This window comes from Sesamum indicum, linkage group LG6, assembly GCF_000512975.1.
Source record: "Sesamum indicum cultivar Zhongzhi No. 13 linkage group LG6, S_indicum_v1.0, whole genome shotgun sequence".
In the NCBI taxonomy this organism is placed as follows: Eukaryota; Viridiplantae; Streptophyta; class Magnoliopsida; order Lamiales; family Pedaliaceae; genus Sesamum; species Sesamum indicum.
In genome coordinates, this window is record NC_026150.1 from 11,103,038 (window position 1) to 11,125,126 (window position 22,089).

The 22,089-nt window shown below is 33.4% G+C and overlaps 1 protein-coding gene across 1 annotated transcript; it reads right to left on the minus strand.

The window, feature by feature from the left end:
* Window positions 3,067–15,763, minus strand: LOC105164352 (peroxisomal acyl-coenzyme A oxidase 1). The gene is made up of 14 exons (XM_011082984.2): window positions 15,358–15,763; window positions 14,066–14,174; window positions 13,917–13,978; window positions 13,556–13,765; window positions 13,281–13,368; window positions 13,029–13,191; window positions 8,441–8,639; window positions 7,460–7,657; window positions 7,083–7,214; window positions 5,904–6,024; window positions 5,503–5,613; window positions 4,891–4,960; window positions 3,718–3,901; window positions 3,067–3,629 (listed from the first exon to the last, which is right to left on the minus strand). Exons 1-14 carry the CDS (start codon window positions 15,493–15,495, stop codon window positions 3,420–3,422), a joined length of 1,995 nt encoding a protein of 664 aa, XP_011081286.1. The 5' UTR covers window positions 15,496–15,763; the 3' UTR covers window positions 3,067–3,419.

Sequence of the window (22,089 nt, forward strand, 5' to 3'; positions counted from 1 at the left end):
TTGGGTTGTAAATATTCTGGTCTTTTGTCGGGATTTGTGTTTAAAAGTTGTGGTATGATTTTTCTTGAGGTTATGTACACGAGAACATGTAGTGAGGGTAAATATTACTTTTGGTGATATCTAATACCTTTTGTGATATATATATTGCTGATAAATTAGAATTTATTTTACTGATTGAAATAGAATTACTTATAGAATGAATGTTGATTAAAGAAAGGATGAAATAGAAATGATTAGATGTAGCGGGTAGGGGGGTGCTACATGAATGCCACCTCTGCTAACCATCTCTCTAAGTATATGGAAGCGTCTAAGAATATATTTGGATTGGTGATGAGACCCTGATTTCTTTGCTTGTGCTATCGCCCCATTGGCTCAATAACACTAGGTATTACTCCTAATTTTTGGATATAGTTATTCCTCCAAACCACTTCTTTACCAACTTCCAAAGCCACTATATATTCAGCTTTCGTGGTGGAATCCACTGTTGCGGCTTGCTTCGAACTCTTCCAAACAACCACACCACCATTCAACTTGAATATAAAACGTGATGAGACTTGGCATCATCATTATCTGACTGGAAGCTAGCGTGCTATAGCCTTTCAATATCAATTCTCCACCATTTTAAATTAAGAGCATATCTTCAATCTTTTTCAAATACTTAAGTATGGTCGTGACTGCATTCCAGTGTGTCTCTCTGACAAACGCCTGATATCGATTCGTTAAACTCAAAGCAAAAGCGACGACAAGCCTAGTGCACTGGACAACTTACTAAATGCTTCCTAAGACAAGGTTTGAGGAAGATCCTTATACAAAATGTAAGTTTCATTTTTGAAATCTAAGACTATCTTGAGATTTCATAGCTAGTAGTTGTAGTTTATTCCATCAAAGTTATTAGTCTCAAGTATTGGAGTTATTAGATTTTTAGACATTCTACAATTAAAGAAAAAAATAATAAATAGATTATAATAATATTAAGTTCAAGTTAAGACTTGACCTTTAGTTATTAATCCCTCTCACTATTTTTGCGAAAACCCATCACTCTCAAATGGGATTTTTGGAAAACCTTTTACAAATGGGCTTAGGGTCCACAAGCGCAATTCTCCATATCCCACTTAAGATTCATATAGAAAAAAACCTTGTAGGAGGTAATTTACACCATTCTCATTCCATGAGATCCTCAAGGCATTTTGCCTCGTCTTTTCACATGATCCCGATGACTCTGAGCAAATCATGTTACTTAGTATTAGTCCCGATCCATCAACCAAATCATATCTTAACTATTACCCCCCAAGACTCATGAGACAGAAAAACAGGAGTGTATTTGTTTGTTCGTAGCAATACTGCAACTTTCTTTTATTCCAAACGTGTGATGACTCATAAGACCACGACTGGTTGGTAGTAGTACTATAGCTATGCATGGAGGGCCTGGATTAATTAAAAAAAACTTATTTGATTTATATCCATTAATGGGTCTCATCACATAACGTGTTTTCACATGTGGTTAAATTACTAAAGCATTTAATTAAAGCATTCATCGAAAATAAATGCACCACATGCAGAAAATAAAGACTAACATGTCCTGTTTGGATGATCCCAAGTTCAATCTATACAATCCACTCCGCGGAGGATCTATTGTCAATCTAATGTAAGGCCTCCACTATTATAAGATATTTAACCCATTATCATGCTAATGGACCTTGTAATATATCTCTTACTTCTTGAACTCTCCATCATGGAATGGGCCTCTTTTCCACGGACCTCCATAGGCCAACCTATGGCCTCCTTCATGGGCCTCCATTGCCTTAAGCTTGCTCCTTAAAATTTTATTTATAAAAATAAAATAAAACGTCTCCACCTATCTATTCTCATTACAATTAAAAATAAGATTCCTCATTCAAAAGTTAGGGAAGTACATAGATAGGGCGAAAAGTAAATATTTTAATAATAAAGCAAAAAACGAGAGAGTAAAGGAAATAAGAGGCACGCAGGTCCTAACCTAACAGAATTAAAACCAAGCACATTGTCAATAGGGTCTGCAATTATCCCTTGTTAATACCATTAACGAGCATAGAATAAAAATGTATTTCACATAATCATCCTCCAACAATTAATACATACCATAGGTTAAAAGCATATAGTATCCAATATCATATAAAACACAATCATGTGCTGAAATTACATGTAAAATAATGCAGGTAAAAATTGAACATTGGTGCAACCCATGCAGAATGATTTTTGTTTTGAAACCTATTCCAAATTAATTCTAGCATTTTAATTCTAGGAAATTTACCAATCTCAACAAAAAATAATTATATTGACCATAGACGTCCAACTTTTTTCGCTGATAGAACATGACACTCATCTAATGAATATGATGGCACAAGTCTTAGTAGGACACTCGATGCCTATCTTGAGATCTTTGACTTGAAATATTTTAAATTTAACCTTCATTTGATTTCATAATCATAATCCAAACGAATGGTCCAACTACATAGGTTGTCCATGTGGTATATGAATTTTTTCTGATGTTGATATAATATAAACATAATTAAATGAGCACGGCAAAGATAAAGTCAAATAATAAATACTCATTTTAGTCGTTGCATAATATTACATCACGTCGAATCTGTCGAATGGATTACATAAAAATCTGGCGAATTAACTTTCTAATCACTTACTCTAATAATTTTCTGTTACAACATTATACAAATCAAATAGTTATGTCCCCAGTTTGTAACAGCTAGCTTCTACATTATCTTCTTGGGTGCGCTTGTAAATTTTTCAAAACTTTTAATAAAATATTTAAAAATTTATAAGATTTTAAATAATGTTTGATAATTTGAAAGAATTAGCTAACACTGGAAATCAACAATTCCCAACTAAATTTTAAAATATAAACAAACACCTTCAGGTTTAACCATTTAAACTAAAAAATTATCATTATTAATATCTTATACGCTTCAAAATTTATTTTTATCAAACACTTTTAACAATTTATCTTTAAAATAAGATGAAATTCTAAATATATTTTATAATATATTATCAACTTATAGCCAAATGCCCATCTAATACCACAATAAAGAACATCCTTCAATCGAATATGGTTGAGATTGGTAACAAATGCTCACAAAATCAGACTAGAATCGCTGGACCATTTATCCCAGCTGTGTCTCTCTACCAAATATTTATTTTAGAATATTTTCCCAAAAGTAATACACAAATATCACAGCTTTCTGCTCTGGTATCTCCTCTCACGAACACCCAGGGAGAGAGACCTTATTCCATCCGGGTCGGGTTTATGATAGGCAAATCTAGGACACAGTTGGCTAGAGAAGCTGTTTCCTACCACCATCTTTATCATCAAATGTGATTTATTGGTGCACACAGATCAATATTCCATTGGTATCGAATCCAAAAGCCTACATTCTAGCACTGCGGAGCTGTTGCTTAAGCAAAGGCCTTATGTATTCATGGTAGCCATCCGGTATATCTGACTCATTCAACGGATCCCTCCATGCTGCCTCGTAAAGTTGGGGATAAACATTTCCATCATAGCGCCCAAGAATTGAGCCGAGGAAGTGGTCAGTGTAATTGAATGAGTCAACAAGCGCAACGGCATTCGGACGGACCTAAAACAAACATGTAATTTAATGGATTTGGATAAAGAAAGTTTCTGGTGAAGGGCGTGCAGGGGATAATAAAACTCTAAGGCCGAACCTTGGCATACAATGCTCTGAGCTGATCGTTAGCAAATGCAGCCTGCTTAGGGGTGAGGAAGCTGGTAGCGAGGAAGTCACCCTGATGCTTGTGAAGCAGAGAGAGGTAATAAATACCACAAAGTGCCTCTAGCTGTTGCTTGACCCCTTCACCAGGAATATCTTGTTGAAGTTTCTCGATAAACCTAAGCATAGCAGAAGGTTTCTTTTGTGAGAATTTGACATGCACAACAAAATATTTTAGCATAATCTTCTGCACGCAAAGTATTTCTACTGCCTTGATATTGCTCAAGCAAAATTAGGTAAATTAAGCTTGATGGTATCTTATTTACCTCTAGGCGAGTTGTTTGATTGCAAGATGCAGGAGTTTCCATACCCACATCAATAAAATCAGGGGTAAAAAATGAAATTCTACTGGTATAGATATCACATTCATAAAATATTAGAGATCAATGTATCGAATCAAACACACTGTTGGGAACTCCAAAAACCGGATTCCAGGAGTTCTAATCCCGACTTACCTAATGTATTTTGGGGTTCACATGTCGTATGGATATATTCTCATTTATAAGAGATTATATAATCGGGTGATAAAGTGATTTGGAGTAAATACGTGAACACCTTCTGTTGGTAACTTTGAACAAGGGCATGTTCAATCAATGATGTTGCGACAAAACTGTATGTGGGATGTTAGTAAGGCCATGGCATAAACTGGGCAAAGCAAGAAGTTGGATCTAGGTCATGGTTGGATTAATCTTTACAGTGATGCTGAAAGGCATGCCTTCTTTGTTTGTCAGTTAAATGAAAATATAACATCTTTACAACTAGAATGTTGGGTTGGAAGAGACATCATCTTATTGAAAATAAAAGAAATCCATGGTAAACAGCTGACAAAATCTTTCAGTGAAGACCATATAGCCCTTATATTTGTAGCTACTGTAAAAGAGATCCTAGTTTCCTGGACCAGACTAATTCCCGGCCACCACAACACAGAAGAAAGTATGAGACCCAGAAACTTCCAAATTCAACTACCTTAAACACTGGAATTGAGATGTTAGCTCATTTGATGGTTTGAAAGAAAAACACCAACACTGTGGATAAATTCCTCAAACTAATGTCGTCGACCACATCAATCTTGTATAATAAATTACAAAAGCATAAATGAAAAGCTTACTTGGACACAACAATTAATTGACAGTGTGCAACTGCCGCCTCAACTAAATCTGCTGATAGCTCTGCGAAACCTGAAGGCAACAACAAAAGGGAAATTGAAAAACACATTCACAACAAACCGAGGGACAATTACATTTACACCCTCACACCCTCCGGCCTATGGTCTCTTTATACAAACCACCCCTGTGAATAATTACATTTACACAACCCACAAGAGCATCTAAAACATGTTCCCAAAGAAAAAGAAACAAAAAGAAAAGAGGAAAACCATAGAACTATATAATAGGCTATTAATAGGATCAGTTGGACCAATGTAGCCTACATCTAATATCAAAACTATTGGAGTAAATGATCAGATTAAACTTCTTTCTATCAATAAGTAATTAATAGCATCCTTCTTATTTAGATTTTAGGCAATGATGCAAATGATCCAAGTGGCACAAAACTCGTAATGGAATTTGTTATAGTTCTTCTCATCACAGTATATGGACCTTTTCAGCCATAACTTATTTGTCTAGTTGAATCTAAACATAAGACACTCGTCACGCCTGCTTTATTATCTAGTAAACAAATACAGACCAAGAGATATTAAGTCACCATCAACCAAGAGTACCTTCTTCAGGGTTAGCGAACTTGCTCAGATTTCGTGCACAGGAAACAGACATTCTAGCAGCTCTTGCCTCAAATGCTTCCAATACTTGACCAGGCTTTAACCAATCCTCAGCTGCATGACATAAAGACTGAAGTGACCAAACTAATTCGTCCCAAATGGATGTGGGTCATATTAATCACGAAAGGAAACTGGCTATCTTCTATCACTAATTTCTAATAGCAATATGGCATGTAAACATTTATTGATAAAAACTCACGACATGAACACTTCTAATCCAAAAGTAGTTCCCTCATACTATAGACTTGATAAACGTTCAAGTAATTGGATATAAGCATGTCTAGTGAAAATAGTGCTATTTCAGCACTTAATTTATCTACTTTCAAGAAAATTAACCAGCATACCACTTTGAACATTACAGCGGCATTGCATTAGATGTTCAATTCTTCCCATATAAGCAATAGTTCCTACTGGTTGTTTGCCTGTTCCAAGCTGGGAGACAGTCTTCATGAGAAACCTAGCTACCTAGAGGAGAGAGTAATCAATTAGTTAAAACTCATCATGTGATGTGGTTATGTTCTTGACATAGTAAATAACTTAAAATTAAGTCCAAAACTATAGAACAGCGAAACCAATATACGCGGTACGCAATTTAACTATCCAACAGCTTGACATGTTTTATATTGAGTTTCATTCCACATCAAGTCAGAATAAGAATGGGAATAAAACATTGTACAGAGAAAACACTGAACCCATGAATCACTTTTTACACGTAATGCATAAAAGCGTGCACGTTCACATCAAGTGACTTCAGAGCAGGCAACATCGGTGTGCTTGAGACCAAAAATTTTTCATGCTTAATTTTCACGAATAATATGTATAAATACATATATAAACAAAGCAACGCCTACCAAAACATGATCAAGATTCCCTAGTTTAACTAGGAATCAAATAAATTAGCATACACCAACAGACAGTCTACCCAGGCCCTGGAAACATACACTTCTCAGAATAAATTTTCAAATAAATAATACTTATCCCCGTTTATAGAAGACATATCTGACACAAACCAAAAACCCTACATTTTCTGATCCTTTTACATAGTCTATCACATTCACAAGCATATCAGAGCAAAACATTTAATTCAATTCCAGAATCCAAAATTACATCTAACGTAAACCAAGTGAGATGAATAATACATCCAAGAAAAATATCATATTCTACAAGCTTCCAAAATCAGATTCCCGTGACTATAACAAACAGTTCAATAAGAATTTGCATCCAACATAAAAAAAGGCAAATCCAAAATAAGAGAAGCGAAAATGTCATAGTTAATAAAATGATGATCAGATGAAGCTATGTCTTATTATATATCATGTTTCAATACCCATTCCACGAAGTAGTGGATCAACTTTTCTAGTCTCGCATACATTTTAACAGCAAGCAGCTATTGTAATCACGTTTAATGATAGTCTTCGGCTCAGTGTTCAACTCTGTATAAATGTCGAAAAAGAAAAAAGGCAAAAGCAAAGAAAATGTCTACTATAACAACATATAGGATGGATACATCCTAAAATGGCTACCTGTAGAAGCAGGACAGTGTTGTCTCCTTCATATGTACAAGCTGGAACATAAACTGCAAATAATTCTGGAAGCCCACTGCTGCAAAGATAGCCATGGCCTCCACATAACTTTCGACATTCTTCAATTCCATCCTGTGTCACAAAACAAGAATCATTAACAGGCTGGAGGGAGTGAAATATAACAATATTGAACTCTTTGAACTAGCATCACCTTGCTCATAAATTTCTACTCCTGCAACATTCTAGATATTGAGCATGTTGACCAGGCATTAAGCTCAAAGAACAAAACAGACATATAAATAAACAAGCTAGCAGAAGCATGTTCATTGCATCGAACAACTATGATAAAGGAAGACAAAGCGATATGCATAACTTACAGCAGTGGCAGAAGTAGTCAGGGACTTCAACCCTGCAGTGCATGCATGCACCTCAGGCAATGTTGAGAAGTCATTGGCTTGCAACCTTTGTGTTACATCCGTGTACAGCCATTTTAACCATTCACCAACAAATCGAAAGGCATAAGCAGAAGCCAACAAAGGGAAGAGTCTGCTTTGCTGAGTCTTGTAATCAATAACCTATAAATCAAACAGGCACCCAATTATGTCACAATATATTCGCACTAAAAGCCCAACAATTCCTGACAAAAATTTATTTCTTTCAGAATCAAGTTACAAGGAATAGTTAACAGTTGCTCCATCTAAAAAGATGAAAGCAAAGTTCAATGTGCATTACTGCACTAACACAGCAAGACATGAATGCTGCTTCAAACAAGGCTGAACACCTCCAAGGCTCCACCTCCCAAGTGCATAAAGCATGTTTGAGTAAATTTAGTCCATGACTCCATGAAGAAATGAGATTACTCAGATTGAAAGATAAACCAAAAGGCAAGCAACAAGGAAGTACAACAAAGTGAACAAGTAAACAGGACCTATATCCACAAACAGCAATGCGATATCAGTGAACCACTTTATGGTGATGGTGCCTTCATAATTTTTCAAATAAGCCTTATCTGCATGATGTTGTACTTTTATACACAATCTTTCTATATATATATATATGCAGACAGGATCCAAATTATTACACCATCAACCATACAGGTATTTGAGGTTGACTTCTAGACAAACTATCAAGTCCTATTGTGTAAAGGGTGAGAAGAAGTTATCAACCTTGATCAATAGTGGGGTAAACAAGACCAAAGTGGCTTACCATCTCACCTGCTGGCTAGACAATGGTGCAAAACAAGTATTTTGTGACATAAAACAATATTCAACCTTTGTGAATGGTTTTAAGTTACAACATGAAAACCAAGACTTACGAACTAGAACTATTTAACAGAATAGCCTACTCCTAACTCCTACCTGAGTTTCAGGTCCACCATTCTGCGATCCAAATTGTCTCCGTATAGCACTATACCTCGTTGCAATACAGGTTGCTCGTGATAAAGCGCAAGAAGCATCTGCAACAATCTGTTGGCGGACATATACCATAGTCCCATAAACTAACTGCCGCGGCACATCTGATTGTTTATATTTTCCTTCCCTCGTCACCTGAGAAACCCTGAGACATTTGAAAGGAACTTTATAGAAGAGTTTAGGCAATGTTTGTTTTTTGTTCTAATGGAGCGTTTTTCCCAAAATAAAATAGAACACTTAATTTTAATGTCCAAATTTTTCCTCGAAATACTTATTTTAAAGAAATTAAGCCTGATAATCACGATATATATATATATATATTTCAATCAACTTTTATATATTTTTTAAGACAATCATATTAAGAAACATAATACACTTGATGTAACATCACCAATCCAAAAAAAAGTTTATAAGAAATCTACTGCAAAATGTCTCCCCATAAATAAGACAGACACAGATTTGTTCTTTTCATGTTCACCATTACATTCGCAATGGAATATATTCATCTAAAACATTCCGGAACTTCCAAAATGAAACCAAAAACCAGCACTATACTTTCCACATTGGTGCTGACTATATTAAAGATTCACAAAATAATATATAATTCCTAAAAGGTTACACACGGAAAAACTATGAACCTCTCTCTTCTACTTTGTGTTATTGTCAGTCCAGAGCCAATCTTGTGAATATTCTTATGGTATTGGCAAAGACTCTAGCTTGAAGATTCGAAGCTCTCCAACAAGAAGGAGGCTTTTTGATCAAAAGGAATCTATTCTTTAAGTTTCTTTAACTTTTAGAGTCAATTGCACTTAAACTCCCTCCAAAAATGTGAAATGATATTTTCCTCCTGAAAAGTTTCAAAGTTAAACTTACACCCCTTCCGAGACTTCTCAGCTTACAACGGGTCCCTTCCGTTAGGGTTTATATGGGAAATATTTAGAACGTCACCAAAAAAATTGCATAAACTTTCATTTACACCTCATTCAACATTCCCATCCTAATATTTTTATACTTATAAGGGGGTAAATGTTATACATATAAAATCAAAATAGTGTAACTGTAATATAATATTATTTCCGAATCATAGCCATCAAATAAAATGTAGCCATTTACGGTTTATGAATGAAAACATAGTCATTTTTTGTACTTTTTTTCCTATATGGAGCGAGGTGTCCACTTATGTTGCATCTATTGCTTGACGCACTACATGAAGTACTTGCACAACACATTTAAATATATAGATGAACAATGTTATTAACCTGGCCTCATATATGTGAAGTAAATAAAGCATTCTTTCATTCATCAATGGCTACTTTGTAAAAGGAGAATTTTAAGAGGGGGTAATTGTAATTTTTAAACTTTGTAGGGGCAAAGTGTAGTTTCCCATTTTAGAGGGGGTCCAATTGTAATTAACCCTAATTTTTATGATTGAGGAATCGTATGGTGATTTTCAATTTTCATGAATACTCTACCCCAAAATATATGGCTTCTATTTCTTTCCTAGGATGTCCCAAAAATGAAATTCCAAGTCCTTTTCCAAATAAATCTCTCTCACTTAAAGAAATAAGTTAATACCGTAAGGCTAGTGGGGTATTAAACCACTAATGCAAGTCGTAAGATACACAACTTATATTTTTGCAACTCTCTTCTAAGATGTTGCGCCAGTTCTATACAAAAACAGAAAAATGTTATGAGTATTAATCATATATCTTTGATTACGAGATATGTCTATTCTTTAGTCCTCTATTTCGTTTGTTGTATTTTGAGTCCTTAACCATTTAAGATTAGGTTCAGAATTTATTATTACTTCCTAAATAAGAATCTAAGGCTTTGTTTGGTTCAAATGACAAGAAAAGAAAAGTGAGAGGGGGACAAGAAAAGAAAAGTGAGAGGGGGAGGGGGAGGGCAAGAATAATAGTTTTCCTTCAAATTGTTTGGTATGATTGGAAGGGAGTAAATCTCAAATACTTCCACTTGTTTGGTACAAGAAAAACAGATTGAGAAGAAAGGTATTTTTTGAAATTTTACTGAATGACACTTCTCTTTATTTTGTATTAAAATATTAATAAATTAATATTATACTTATATAATTTTAATATATCAAAATTTTAAAAACATTAATAATAAAAATACTTATCAAACAAGAACAAGAATATTTTTTATTAATAAAAATATTCATCGTTGACTTTGATACAATAGTTTTTCTCTAGCAATTATGTATGATATTACCAGGGAAGGAGAAAAGAATTGGAGGAAAATTATTATATATATGGGTAATTAAGTAAATAAAAATAGAAGATATTTTTGTCTTTTTGGTCTTATACATTCACTTTTCCGCCCAATTTTGGACCGAAATTGGACTGTGGACGGGTTCCATATACATCGAGTTTTACTTCCCGTCCATCTTTTTCCCTTAACCAAACACCAAACAATCTCTTATATATTCCTTTTTACTTCCACTTCTCTTATACTCCCACTTTTCACCCCAACCAAACATACTCTAAAGTATAAAATCAAAATTATTGACCATTTTATCTTTCAAAGAGTCAAAATTCGGCTACATTTTCTCTGAAAAGGGTCAGAGAGACCAAATAGGCCTACAAGTAGTTATGTTATCTTCTTATTTGACTAGAACTATAAAGTCATGCTTTCTTTCATTCATTTGCTTCAGCTATTGCAAGGAAAAATGGTGTCCCCTCTTCCTTGACCTTTATTTCTCTTTTTAATTTGTTGCAGTTATTCTTCTTTCTCATAGTTGTAACATTCTACTAATCTTCTCATGATACTTCCACTTGTTGCAAAGGCTGATCGTTTAACATAATAACAAAAACAGCCTCTGTTTTCCCCTAAAGCTGCTCTTCTGGGTATTATTCGCAGCCTGAAACGGTAAACAGACAGGTGCAACTCATTGTGGTCCTGGAACCATGAGTGATTCGTCACTCCAACAGTGAAACTGCTAAACAGACACAAATTGACATCAATTGTGTGCTGACAAATGATGGACTGGCAAAGTACCTTATCATAAATCAACAACTCTCTTTAGCTTGATCAGCACAGCCGTTGGCAGCAATAACATCCCCATTCCCCATGCCATCATCTTAGCAGTTTTCCATTGCTTAAAACATCTCCCCTTGTATATTTTCACATGATGAGATGCTGAACTTCCAACTACTATTTGCAATATTGTTAACACTACTTCTCTTTGGTGCAATATGATATGTTTCTTTCCCATCTACCCACTCGCCCACAATATGCATATGTGCCTAATTCTTGAATATGTAATACATCCAGAAAAGAACACATACCTTTGAGCATTCTCTCTTTGTGTACTCCATAAATTAACGATAATATTAGACTAGGAGATTTATAAAGTATTTCAGCGTATAACCAAAAGCCAAACTTCAAAGAGTGAGCTTCAGTTGCCTATAAAGGTAACATCATAAAAAATCTCCTGAAACGAGAAAACCAGAAGAAAACAGAAGAAAATGGAGAACTAAAAAGTTGGAATGAGAAGAGAGAAAAGAGGCAAAGGGAAGACAAGGAAGAGGTAACAAAGGGAATCAGAAAAAAAGCCATTTTTCTGTTTTATCCGGTCCAACCCAGCAGCCATCCTTTCAATCAATAAGTTCGATAAAATTTGGTCCAAGCCAATTTGCTTAATCTAGATACAAGAAGAACAGAACAGAAAACCAATGTATTTCATGTTTTTTGCCATAGAAAATAATGACTGTTCTGTAAGAAATAGAAATATATTATAATCTAAAGAAAGTACTTTAACCAAGATGGATACTATTTGACTTTCTCAGATAATCATTTACTTACATTTCAAGGGGTTTGTATTCTTCATCATCCATATCATGTAAAAATGTGCAATTAACATGTTTTGTTGCTTCTAGAAAGACTAAACATTGACTTCACATGATTAGTAGTGTCATTCAATCAAATACATCCAGATCTAGTTAAATCTGAAACTTAGAAGAATAGTTCAAAGTGACAGCATTGACATAAGATTAATATGTGTTATTTCCCAGCGGACAAAACATATCACAATATATTGGGCAACATGAAGAAATGCATTATATAATGCAAAAAATCTAAAATGTTAGTAAATTATAGAATAATGTTGTGAAATTTGAAGTTGTAACAGAAGCAGCTCATTAAGAATACCAACAAGAAATATTCATTGTACAAGTCATAATACATTGAGTATTAGTATTATACAAAGAAGTATAAATTTTATTAATGGATGTAACATTTGTGATAGTAGATGTTATCGTATATTATGGCTAATAATATGCTAATATAGCCAGTAATATGATGGTCTTGGCAGCATAATACAATATTATAGGATATTATCAGCGTTATTGAAAAATAATAGTTACCAGCAAATTTTCATAAATTGGAAACTGTGGGTGTACGCATCAGCCGAAATTACAGAAATGACTCGATGCTTAAACCATGCTTAGAAGAACAAATAATTCTAGATTTACAAAGAAACTAAAAAGTACTTTGGCAGAGGTGGATGACAACATACCTCATCAACATCTGATCTCGTGGAATACGGACATGATCAAATCTAAGCACTCCATTGTCCATGGTGTTGTATGCTCCATTTCCAAATTTCATTCCAATGTCTCCAATAGTTATTCCTGGAAGAGGTCTATGATTCTCCAAGCTCCGTAGTTGGACAATAAAACCTAAAAGGCAAGCATTATTATACTATCCTATGAAAGAAGAATTTGGAGATGAACTATATAAAACAATAGAAAGAAGTGCTTGCCCATACCATGAACACCGTGGTCTTTACCATCTGTAATGAGACGAGCATAAACGACAGCATGTGTGGACACTTTGCCCAGTCCACCAGGCCACCACTATGTAGAAGATAGTCAGAGATTAAGAACCCATATGAGAGGTCAATGAATAGAAAAAACAGTATAACTCTGGCAGTGAAAATATAAACACAACAATATCACTGATAACCAAAGACCATAGCAGAATGATGCCTCATTTTGTCCAACAGAATAAAAGCACACAGCAAACTCGTTGTGCATAACTTACTTTGCTTGAAGTTAATGTCGGACTATGAATTACAAATTCATCTGTACGAGGGTCAAATGTTGCAGTGGTTTCAAGACCTTGCACATTGGAGCCATGGCCAAGTTCAGTTTGAGCATAGCAGCCAATTATTTGCATCTTGTAGGCCAAGGGCAACCATTTTTGCTGCTGTTCATCAGTGCCCTGGCCTTTTATGGCTGGTACAAACATCCCCTAAATAGGAAAAAGTGCAAGAAGGTCATAACAGCCAATTATTTCACATTCAGACTAGAGACTCGAGATGAAAATTTCAACTTAGCAACATACAGTACCATTGGAAAATTATTTTATAGACAAGAAATCAAAATTTAAAAGTGGAAGCTACCCAGTGAAGATCAGTATAAGCTGGTTCATCCACATAAAACCTCAATTTAGATGCCTCTTCTTCTGCAACCATGAAATCAAATGATATTAGATTCATTCACATGGAGATAAAAGCAGCTAAAATCGCTTCAAAATCTGAAAAGAGCTCACCTGATAGGTGAAGTTCAAGAATTCGTTTCCATGCATGAGCAGCCTTCCTAAGGGTATTTTTGAATAGTTCCTTTCTCGGTAGCATAGTTCTGTTGTCCTTCCGGAATGCCTAACTCCAACCATGAAATAACTCATGTTAACATCCATCCATCAGGTGGTCTAGAGTTCTTGTGGTGGACCAAGGCTTTGTTTGTTCAATGACAAGGGAATGGGAAGGAGAAGAAAGAAATTTAAATTTACTGGGGTAAGTTTAGTACTTTTCATCCAAATTGTTTGAAATTACCAAAAGGAAGTACACCTCTAATGCATCTCCTGGTTTATTTGACCCAGAAATTACTCATTTCTGACATTAACATTTTTCCTCTTGTTTTGTGCATAAAAATAAAATAAAATTGGGGTAAATTACATTTTAAAACCTTATCCTTCATCTTTTCAGTAGAAATTGGGCTGTGAACAAAATGCTTCACTAATACTCTACTTTACTAATCTTTTACCGTTCACCTAAGCCAAACATACCGTAAATACTCTTCATTATTGAATATAACATTTGCTGGATGCAACTTAATTATTTAAATGCAATCCGTTATCCACGAAATGAACTTATCATTAAATCTGAAGAAAAACTGAAATTTGAGTAGCTATCCATCCTCAAATTATAGGCACGATCTTATGCCTCCTATGGTTAGGAAAGCCGTATTATAGGAAGAAAAAAGAAGAGTCTTCTGACTTTGACAAATAATATACAAAGTACTAATTGTCGGTAATAAGCCAATTCAATCATTAAGTAGTTTATTACTTTGTACTTCTCTCTTTTATATGCATTTACTATTAAATTGTATCCCTTCCTTTCAAATACATTATGAGATTATAGCTCATCTTCCTTCATACACAATTTTATGACCTACAAATTGAAGTACAAACACAACATAAGAGTTCAGTCTAGCTCAGCTTGATATTTCCATTGTATACTTCAAGATAATATCCAGTATTCGTCCCTTTTCACACGCTTAAATTTCAAATTCCAAAAAGTAGAAATATTCAGTTCATCTTTAAATAAACAAAAACAGTGGAATAGAATACTCATCATCATTTGCGCACTAATTTCCTGACAGCAAAACAACATTTTTAGGACTATATCAATTATCACCAACCGAAATTTTACTAAAACTCGAGCAAAACGAAGTCGAATTTCATCGAGTGCCCTAAATTCATCCATAGACCGCATTAACCACCACCAACCACCAACCCCACATACACAAAAAGAAAAAAAAAGAAAGCTAGAGAAAAGTTACAGGATCATTGGCCACGAGCTTGGAAATACGATCAGAAACTTCGAAGGCGTCTCGCGAGCCAGCCCAGACAATCTTCATGGCCTCCACATCGAACGCCGCCTTCTTCCTCTCATCAGCAAGATAATCAACTCCCTCCATTTTCCCTCGGTCAACAACAACGATAGTGATAACAATTTACAGATTAACAGATATATTCCCCGATGGCGCGAGAAATCAGTATATATATAGAATTATACTCAAATGTGTACAGTGTTGGCGTATTTCTGTGCACTAGAAAAGAAAAAAAATTGCGGAAAGAATTTTGCACACGTCGTATCGACCTTCCCGAGGAAATTTGATTCGTGTTCTCGGTGATATATATATAGAAGTTTATGTGTATCTGTATACGAATACACAGAATATCCAATCACACAAATACAATAGTGCGTGTGTAAATTCACGCACATTTATATTGCCAACCAACCGCCCCCAACTGACCGTCCACAACTGCCCACAATTTTTGACCCATATGTTTTTTAGGGGAAAAATTCAGACACTCTGTACCAATAGGAATATTTAAAAAATTCTCAATAAAAATTAAAGTATTAAATATTTTTGTGATATAAAATAAATTTAATAAAAATTGTATAGAAATCAGGCCATATGCTATTATATATATTTATTAATAATAATATATTATTTTATATAATAATTATTTTTAATTATATAAATAATTAAATATATTTTAATTAAATTAATTAAAAATTAATTTATACATTAAAAAAATGCAACTACGGCAGCGCCGCTGCTGAACAGGAGCGCGCAACCGCGCACTCCTCACCTCTGGACGATGACCGTCACCCAACGTAGTGAGGGCGATGGTCGTCGCACTCCACTTTTGAACAACGTCTGTTGCCCAGACGGGCAAGTGGGGGGTGCGAAGGGAAGGGAGAGGAGGTCGGGGTTGGGTGGGGGCACTCCTCACCTCTGGACGATGACCGTCACCCAACGTAGTGAGGGCGATGGTCGTCGCACTCCACTTTTGAACAACGTCTGGGAGGTGCGAAGGGGGAGGAGGTTGGGGTTGGGCGGGGGAGGGGGGAGGCGGGGATTACGGGTGAGTTATAATTATTATTTTGAATATTTTTATAAAATTATAATTATATATTTTATAAGTATATTTTAATAGTTATAAATTATATATATTATAAATTAAAATAATTATATATTAATAGGCCTAGTTTGATTAGGAGGGGTATTTTAGTCATTGTTTCAAATAAAATAGACTCAAGTTGACTATGAGTGATGTGATTATTTATTCATCACATAGCGGTGATTTTTTATATTAAAATTTTCATAGGAGGGCTTTTTATATTTTTACATATGGGGTCAAAATGAATTGAACCCTATTTTGTAATGTTCAAACTAGAAACAATAACGTATCGAAGTTGGGGCAATTTAAGAGCTGACTAATTGAAACTCTTTGTGCCCGTAATTTTATGGACTGGATGGAACGAATAAATCATTAAACTCGATTTATTTAAACTAACATAAAAAGAAAAGTTACTCCACACTTATAAATTAATAGCGATTAATTAAACCGCCACGCCAATTTTCTGTGAAGTCGAAAATATTGTTCATGAAAAAATAACTAACTTAGTCAACTTTTCAAAAGTTACATTAATTTAATTATTATTTTTTTCTTTCTTTTTTTATTAATATAATGTAATAATTTATATATTTTACTCTCATTTATGATATATTTTAAAACGTAAAAAATTATTTATTATATGCATAGGAACGATATGCTACAACGATTAATAAATTTTAAAAATATTTTAATTTTTAAAATATTACGGGGTTTATCGATCAATAATATTAAAATATGCTCAACACCCTATAAATACCACAAAGATCAACTTTAAAATCAAATTACTATTCATTTTGATAAAACATGACACATGCCACCTCACCTATAAAAAGTTATTTCTCTAAAAAAGACTTACAGCACATTCATAATATTTGAATTCGTTTTTTGAGTGTTTTGTTGTGTTTTGTGGAGATAAAGAGAGAAAAATAAAGATTAATAGGTATATGTTAGAGATAGTATATATGTTTGGATTTGTTTTTGGAGATAATTTAAAATAAGTATTGTATGTTTAATATTGTATTTTGGAGATAAAAATTACTATTCATTATTAAATCATTGTGAAATCATGTCTTTTTTTATATATATTTATGTATATGTGTGTGTGTGTGTATAATGCATACTAAAACAGTTAAAAGCACCCAAATAAGGTGTTTTTGAATGATGACAAACAATGAATATATTTTGACTTGTCTCGAAAATAATTTAAAAATAAAAACAAATATAGTGATCAAGTGTATCGAGAGCAATTTCAGAATTTTCACCACTGTTCAAATCACTACCACATCAAAATATTAAAAACAATGCTATATGAAAACCACGACTTCTTTATAAATTTTATATATGCATGTTTAAGTTTTTAAAAAGTTACAAATTTAAAATATTCATTACTTTTATATATATAAAAATGTAAACTACTTTGCATCATTATTTTGATGCGCCAACGTACTATTTTTTAGATATTATATGCGAATATAAAAAACCCTTAAAATTTCAAACCATTTCAAGATCTCGTGTACTTTGAAAGTGCTATATTGAAGTTGATGGCTCAAAAATAAATCCAAGTTTAACATTATCCCTTTGTTTAGAGGGTGTTTGTAAATGTCGAAAGTAAATGCTTATTAGCCTAATGTTGAAAATAAATTAAAAAATATTTTTGTTTTACAATTTTTACTTTTGAATTACTAGAATAAAATATGTTGGTTTAAGTTAAAAGCTATAAGTAACTCCCTACCAACTTTTACACTGAAAAAATTGAAAATATTGTGTTGTTTTTCGTAACATTCCAACTTCAACTTCAACTTTTTTATTTTTAAATTTTATTTTCAAGTACTCTCGGCTTTTGTTACTGCTTAATTTACAACTTTTATTATAATATTCTCACCATAAAATAAGAAGTTATTGCAAAACCCCCTTAAAGAATGAAATTATTTCGTGTTACTATATATTACATTTTAATATTTAAATTACAACACATGCCTCTTCATTTTCCTACATGGATGTTGATTAGTGGTATTGGTTGACGTTTTATGGCCATTATATTTGTAACCTTTCTTCTTCAATATCATCTTCCAACTAATATACCATACTTATTGTTATACCACTTACTAATCACTTATCCTCACTTGTAATTCACATTATTGTCCATTTATTCACATTAAAATAGTGGATGATTTTTGCACCTATGAACAAATAGGACATCTTTCTTCCTATTGAGACACACACACATACAAGATATTCTAAATGAAATTATCCTATAAGAGAATTATATTAGTTGTAGGAAGGTGCTCTTTTTTGGTGGAGCATTAGACTCTACAACTTGTCCAAAGTGACTTAGAGTTATACGACGTTGTCCGGCTGTTGTATCCTGCAGGTGACGAGTCAAGAGTAATATTACTGGACCACTAAGAATATTTTACTGCAGTGAGCTTGAATCTCCTTAAAGAGAGTGAGATATCTGCCTCAAAGGTATTTTGTTTTTATTTTTTAACTGTAATTGTTATTTTTACAACAATTTTAAGGAGGTTCAAATGGCTATAATTGAAAAACTATCGAATGTCAACATGGGAGATCTCAACAAGCTCTTTCTTTTCAGTGGTACCCATTTCGATAGATGGAAGGAAAAGTGCTTTTTTAACTAAGCCTTCTCATAGTTTTTGATATTCTTACTAAAAAGGATCCAAACAAGATTATGCTATCCACCAAGAGAAAGTGGAAAACTACAACATTGATAATTTTTATGATTATTATGATGAGCATACTCTTCTGCAAAGAAATTTTGGGAAGCATTGTAGAGCAATTATGATACCAAAGAATCAGGTGCGAAAAATTATGTTGGTAGAGGATTTCTTTTTCTTTTTTTTTTTTTAATCCCAGATGATGGATAATAAATCAATTGCTGACCAACCTAAGACTTTATCATAATTTTGGGAGAACTCAAGTTGAAGGACATCAAAATTTGAGATAACCTTATTGTTTGTAGCATCATTGACAAACTCCCGCCTTCATGGAAGGAACTTCAAAAAACAATTCACCACAAGCAAAAGGAACCATCTCATGAAATGTTGATAATGTGAATCCACATGGAAGAAGAAGCAAGGGGCCAAGATGCACTCATGCAGCTCCTAAGAGTAGTGCACAATCCATCATAACAGATGTAAATTTAATTTCATCAAATAATATTGCACCCAACTCTCACAAAAGTACCTATTTGAAGTCAAAAAAGAAGAATTTCATGAAAAATTATGATAAATTTTCCAAGAAAAATAATGGGAATAACCAAGCTCTAGATCAAAATCCAAAAGCATATTATGTATGTGGCAAGAGTGGGCATATTGCTTGATTTTGTAATAATAGTAAATGTGAGCCTACTCTGCAAGCTAATGTAATTGAGGAGCCACTTGCGACAATGATAACAGACATACATGTGGTTGAAAGTGTTGACGGGTGGTGGGGGGACTTTGGTGCAAACTGCTATGTTTGTTATGAGAAAAGTTGGGTCAGAGTGTATACTCCATTTGAGGAGTCGAGAACTATTATGCTTGGTGATTCTCATGCTATATCCAAGTTCTTGGATGGGAGTAGTTTTCTTGAAATTTGCCTCAGGAAGGGTACTGACCTTGAAAGATGTGTTGTATACTCATGTATAGCAGATTATAGAATTTAAATATGTAATTACAAAAAAGAATTTTTCTGGGTATGGGGTATGCATGTGATGGAGTGTTTAAATTAAATTTTGAGATGAATAAAATATCTTCTACTTTTGTTTATATGCTCTTAGCTATTAACTTTTTGCACATTAATAATTGTTATGCTTGAATCATGAGTAATTTAGGATTAATTAAAAAGAATTTTTGAGAAATGTGAATTTTGTAGTAAAGCCAAGATCACTAAAAGGTCTTATCCAAGTGTTGCAAGAAAAATAAAATTACTAGAATTAAATACACGATGATATTTATGAACTTGGAGGAATTTCAACTCATTGAGAAAATCGTTATGTTGTGACTTTTATGTTTCTTTAATGAAAAATAAGAGTAATGTTTTTGACAAGTTAAAGATTATCTTCACGAAATTAAAAATTAATTTGGTAAGGAAATAAATGAATTAGAAGTGATAGAGGCCCAGAATATGAGTCAAATGAGTTAATTCTTTTGTTAAGTTATTGGGAACAATTCATGAAATTATTCTACTGTATTCTCCTGCATCTAATGATTTAGCTAAGAGAAAAAAAATACAATATTGGTTGACTTTGCAAATGTCATGCTTATCAAATCTTGTGCAGTACCTTCAAATCTTTGGGTGAGGTTATTTTATACAGTTTGTTTTGTTTAATAGGATGCCACTTAAAGAAAAAAGAAAAACTAAATTAACACCTTTAGAGGTGTGGAGAGGTTATAAGCCAATTGGGATACCTTAAAGTTTGGGGTTGTTTAGCCTCTGTGAGGCTTACAGATCCTAAAATTTCAAAACGAGGAGTAAAAGTTACAATTTGTGCTTATTTTGGTTGTTTCTAGTAATACAACTTACAGATTTTTAAATCTGAAAGATAATGTGATTATAGAATCAAGTGACGTTATCTTGCATGAAGAAAAAATTCCATCTAACTCTAAGAATTGTGCAAGACAAAATATTGAAAAGAATATTTTATCTTTACCTAGCTCTTTCACTTCGATTTTGAAAATTGAGAAAACTAATGTCAAACTAAGAAATAGAGTAGAAAAAGATTTTAGTCCTACTTTTTATATTTTCAATATTGAAAGTGACCCTAATACTTTGAAAGAAACTTTTTTATCACCTAATGCTATTTTTTTGAAGCAGTGGTGAATGGTGCTATGGAATCTTCAATTTCTAATAAAACTTGAAAATTAGTGGATTTATCACTGGGTTGTAATGGGTCCTTAGAAAAAATATTTCATCAATTTGGTAATAAAATTATTAAGTTATTACCTATTTATTTTTTTAAATACACTGTAGGATCAACTTAAGAACACGGCGGAAGTGTGAAAAAAAAGTATTTAAAAGCAATTAATTCGAATTAAAGGGTGTGCCCTTGATTTTTTCGGGGCATTCGGTGTATGAAATGAAGTTTTAATCATGTACAAGGCTTATGAATAAAAGAAAAAAATAGAGCGTTAATTTAAAATGAAAATACCTCTCAATTTCTCGTCCAATAGACAATACGTGTAGATCTCTTCTCCAGTGTTTATCTATACCAAACCTCAAGGTAGAGACTCTTCAAATCACACCAGAAACATGGGAGGCGACGTTGGGCAGCATGAGGGGGTTGGGGTGGGCAGTGGATGGAGTGGGGGTGGGGGAGGGGGAGAAATTTTGTAATTTTTTATTTTTTATAAATAATAATTTATATTTTATAATTATAAATATAATATATATCAAAGTTGATTAAATATTGACCCTAAATAGTTTAAGATCGAAAGATTGAGATGGATTGATTAAATCTTACAGCTATTATGCAATAAAAGAAATCCAACAGTTATGAAAATAAGAAATAATATATAATAGATTAGGGCATGTTGGTTTTTGACAAAAAAAAAATGACGCCGTTAGCATCAATTAACGATGAGGGATAAGTGTGCTATATTTAA

Excerpts from the sequence above, each read along its gene's own strand:
- LOC105164352 (XM_011082984.2), bottom strand. The coding sequence starts at position 15,495 with ATGGAGGGAGTTGATTATCTTGCTGATGAGAGGAAGAAGGCGGCGTTC. Across the intron at positions 13,979-14,065 it reads TCTTGAACTTCACCTATCAG|AAGAAGAGGCATCTAAATTG; the intron begins GTGAGCTCTTTT and ends TCATGGTTGCAG. Across the intron at positions 8,640-13,028 it reads CGAGATCAGATGTTGATGAG|GGTTTCTCAGGTGACGAGGG; the intron begins GTATGTTGTCAT and ends CAAATGTCTCAG.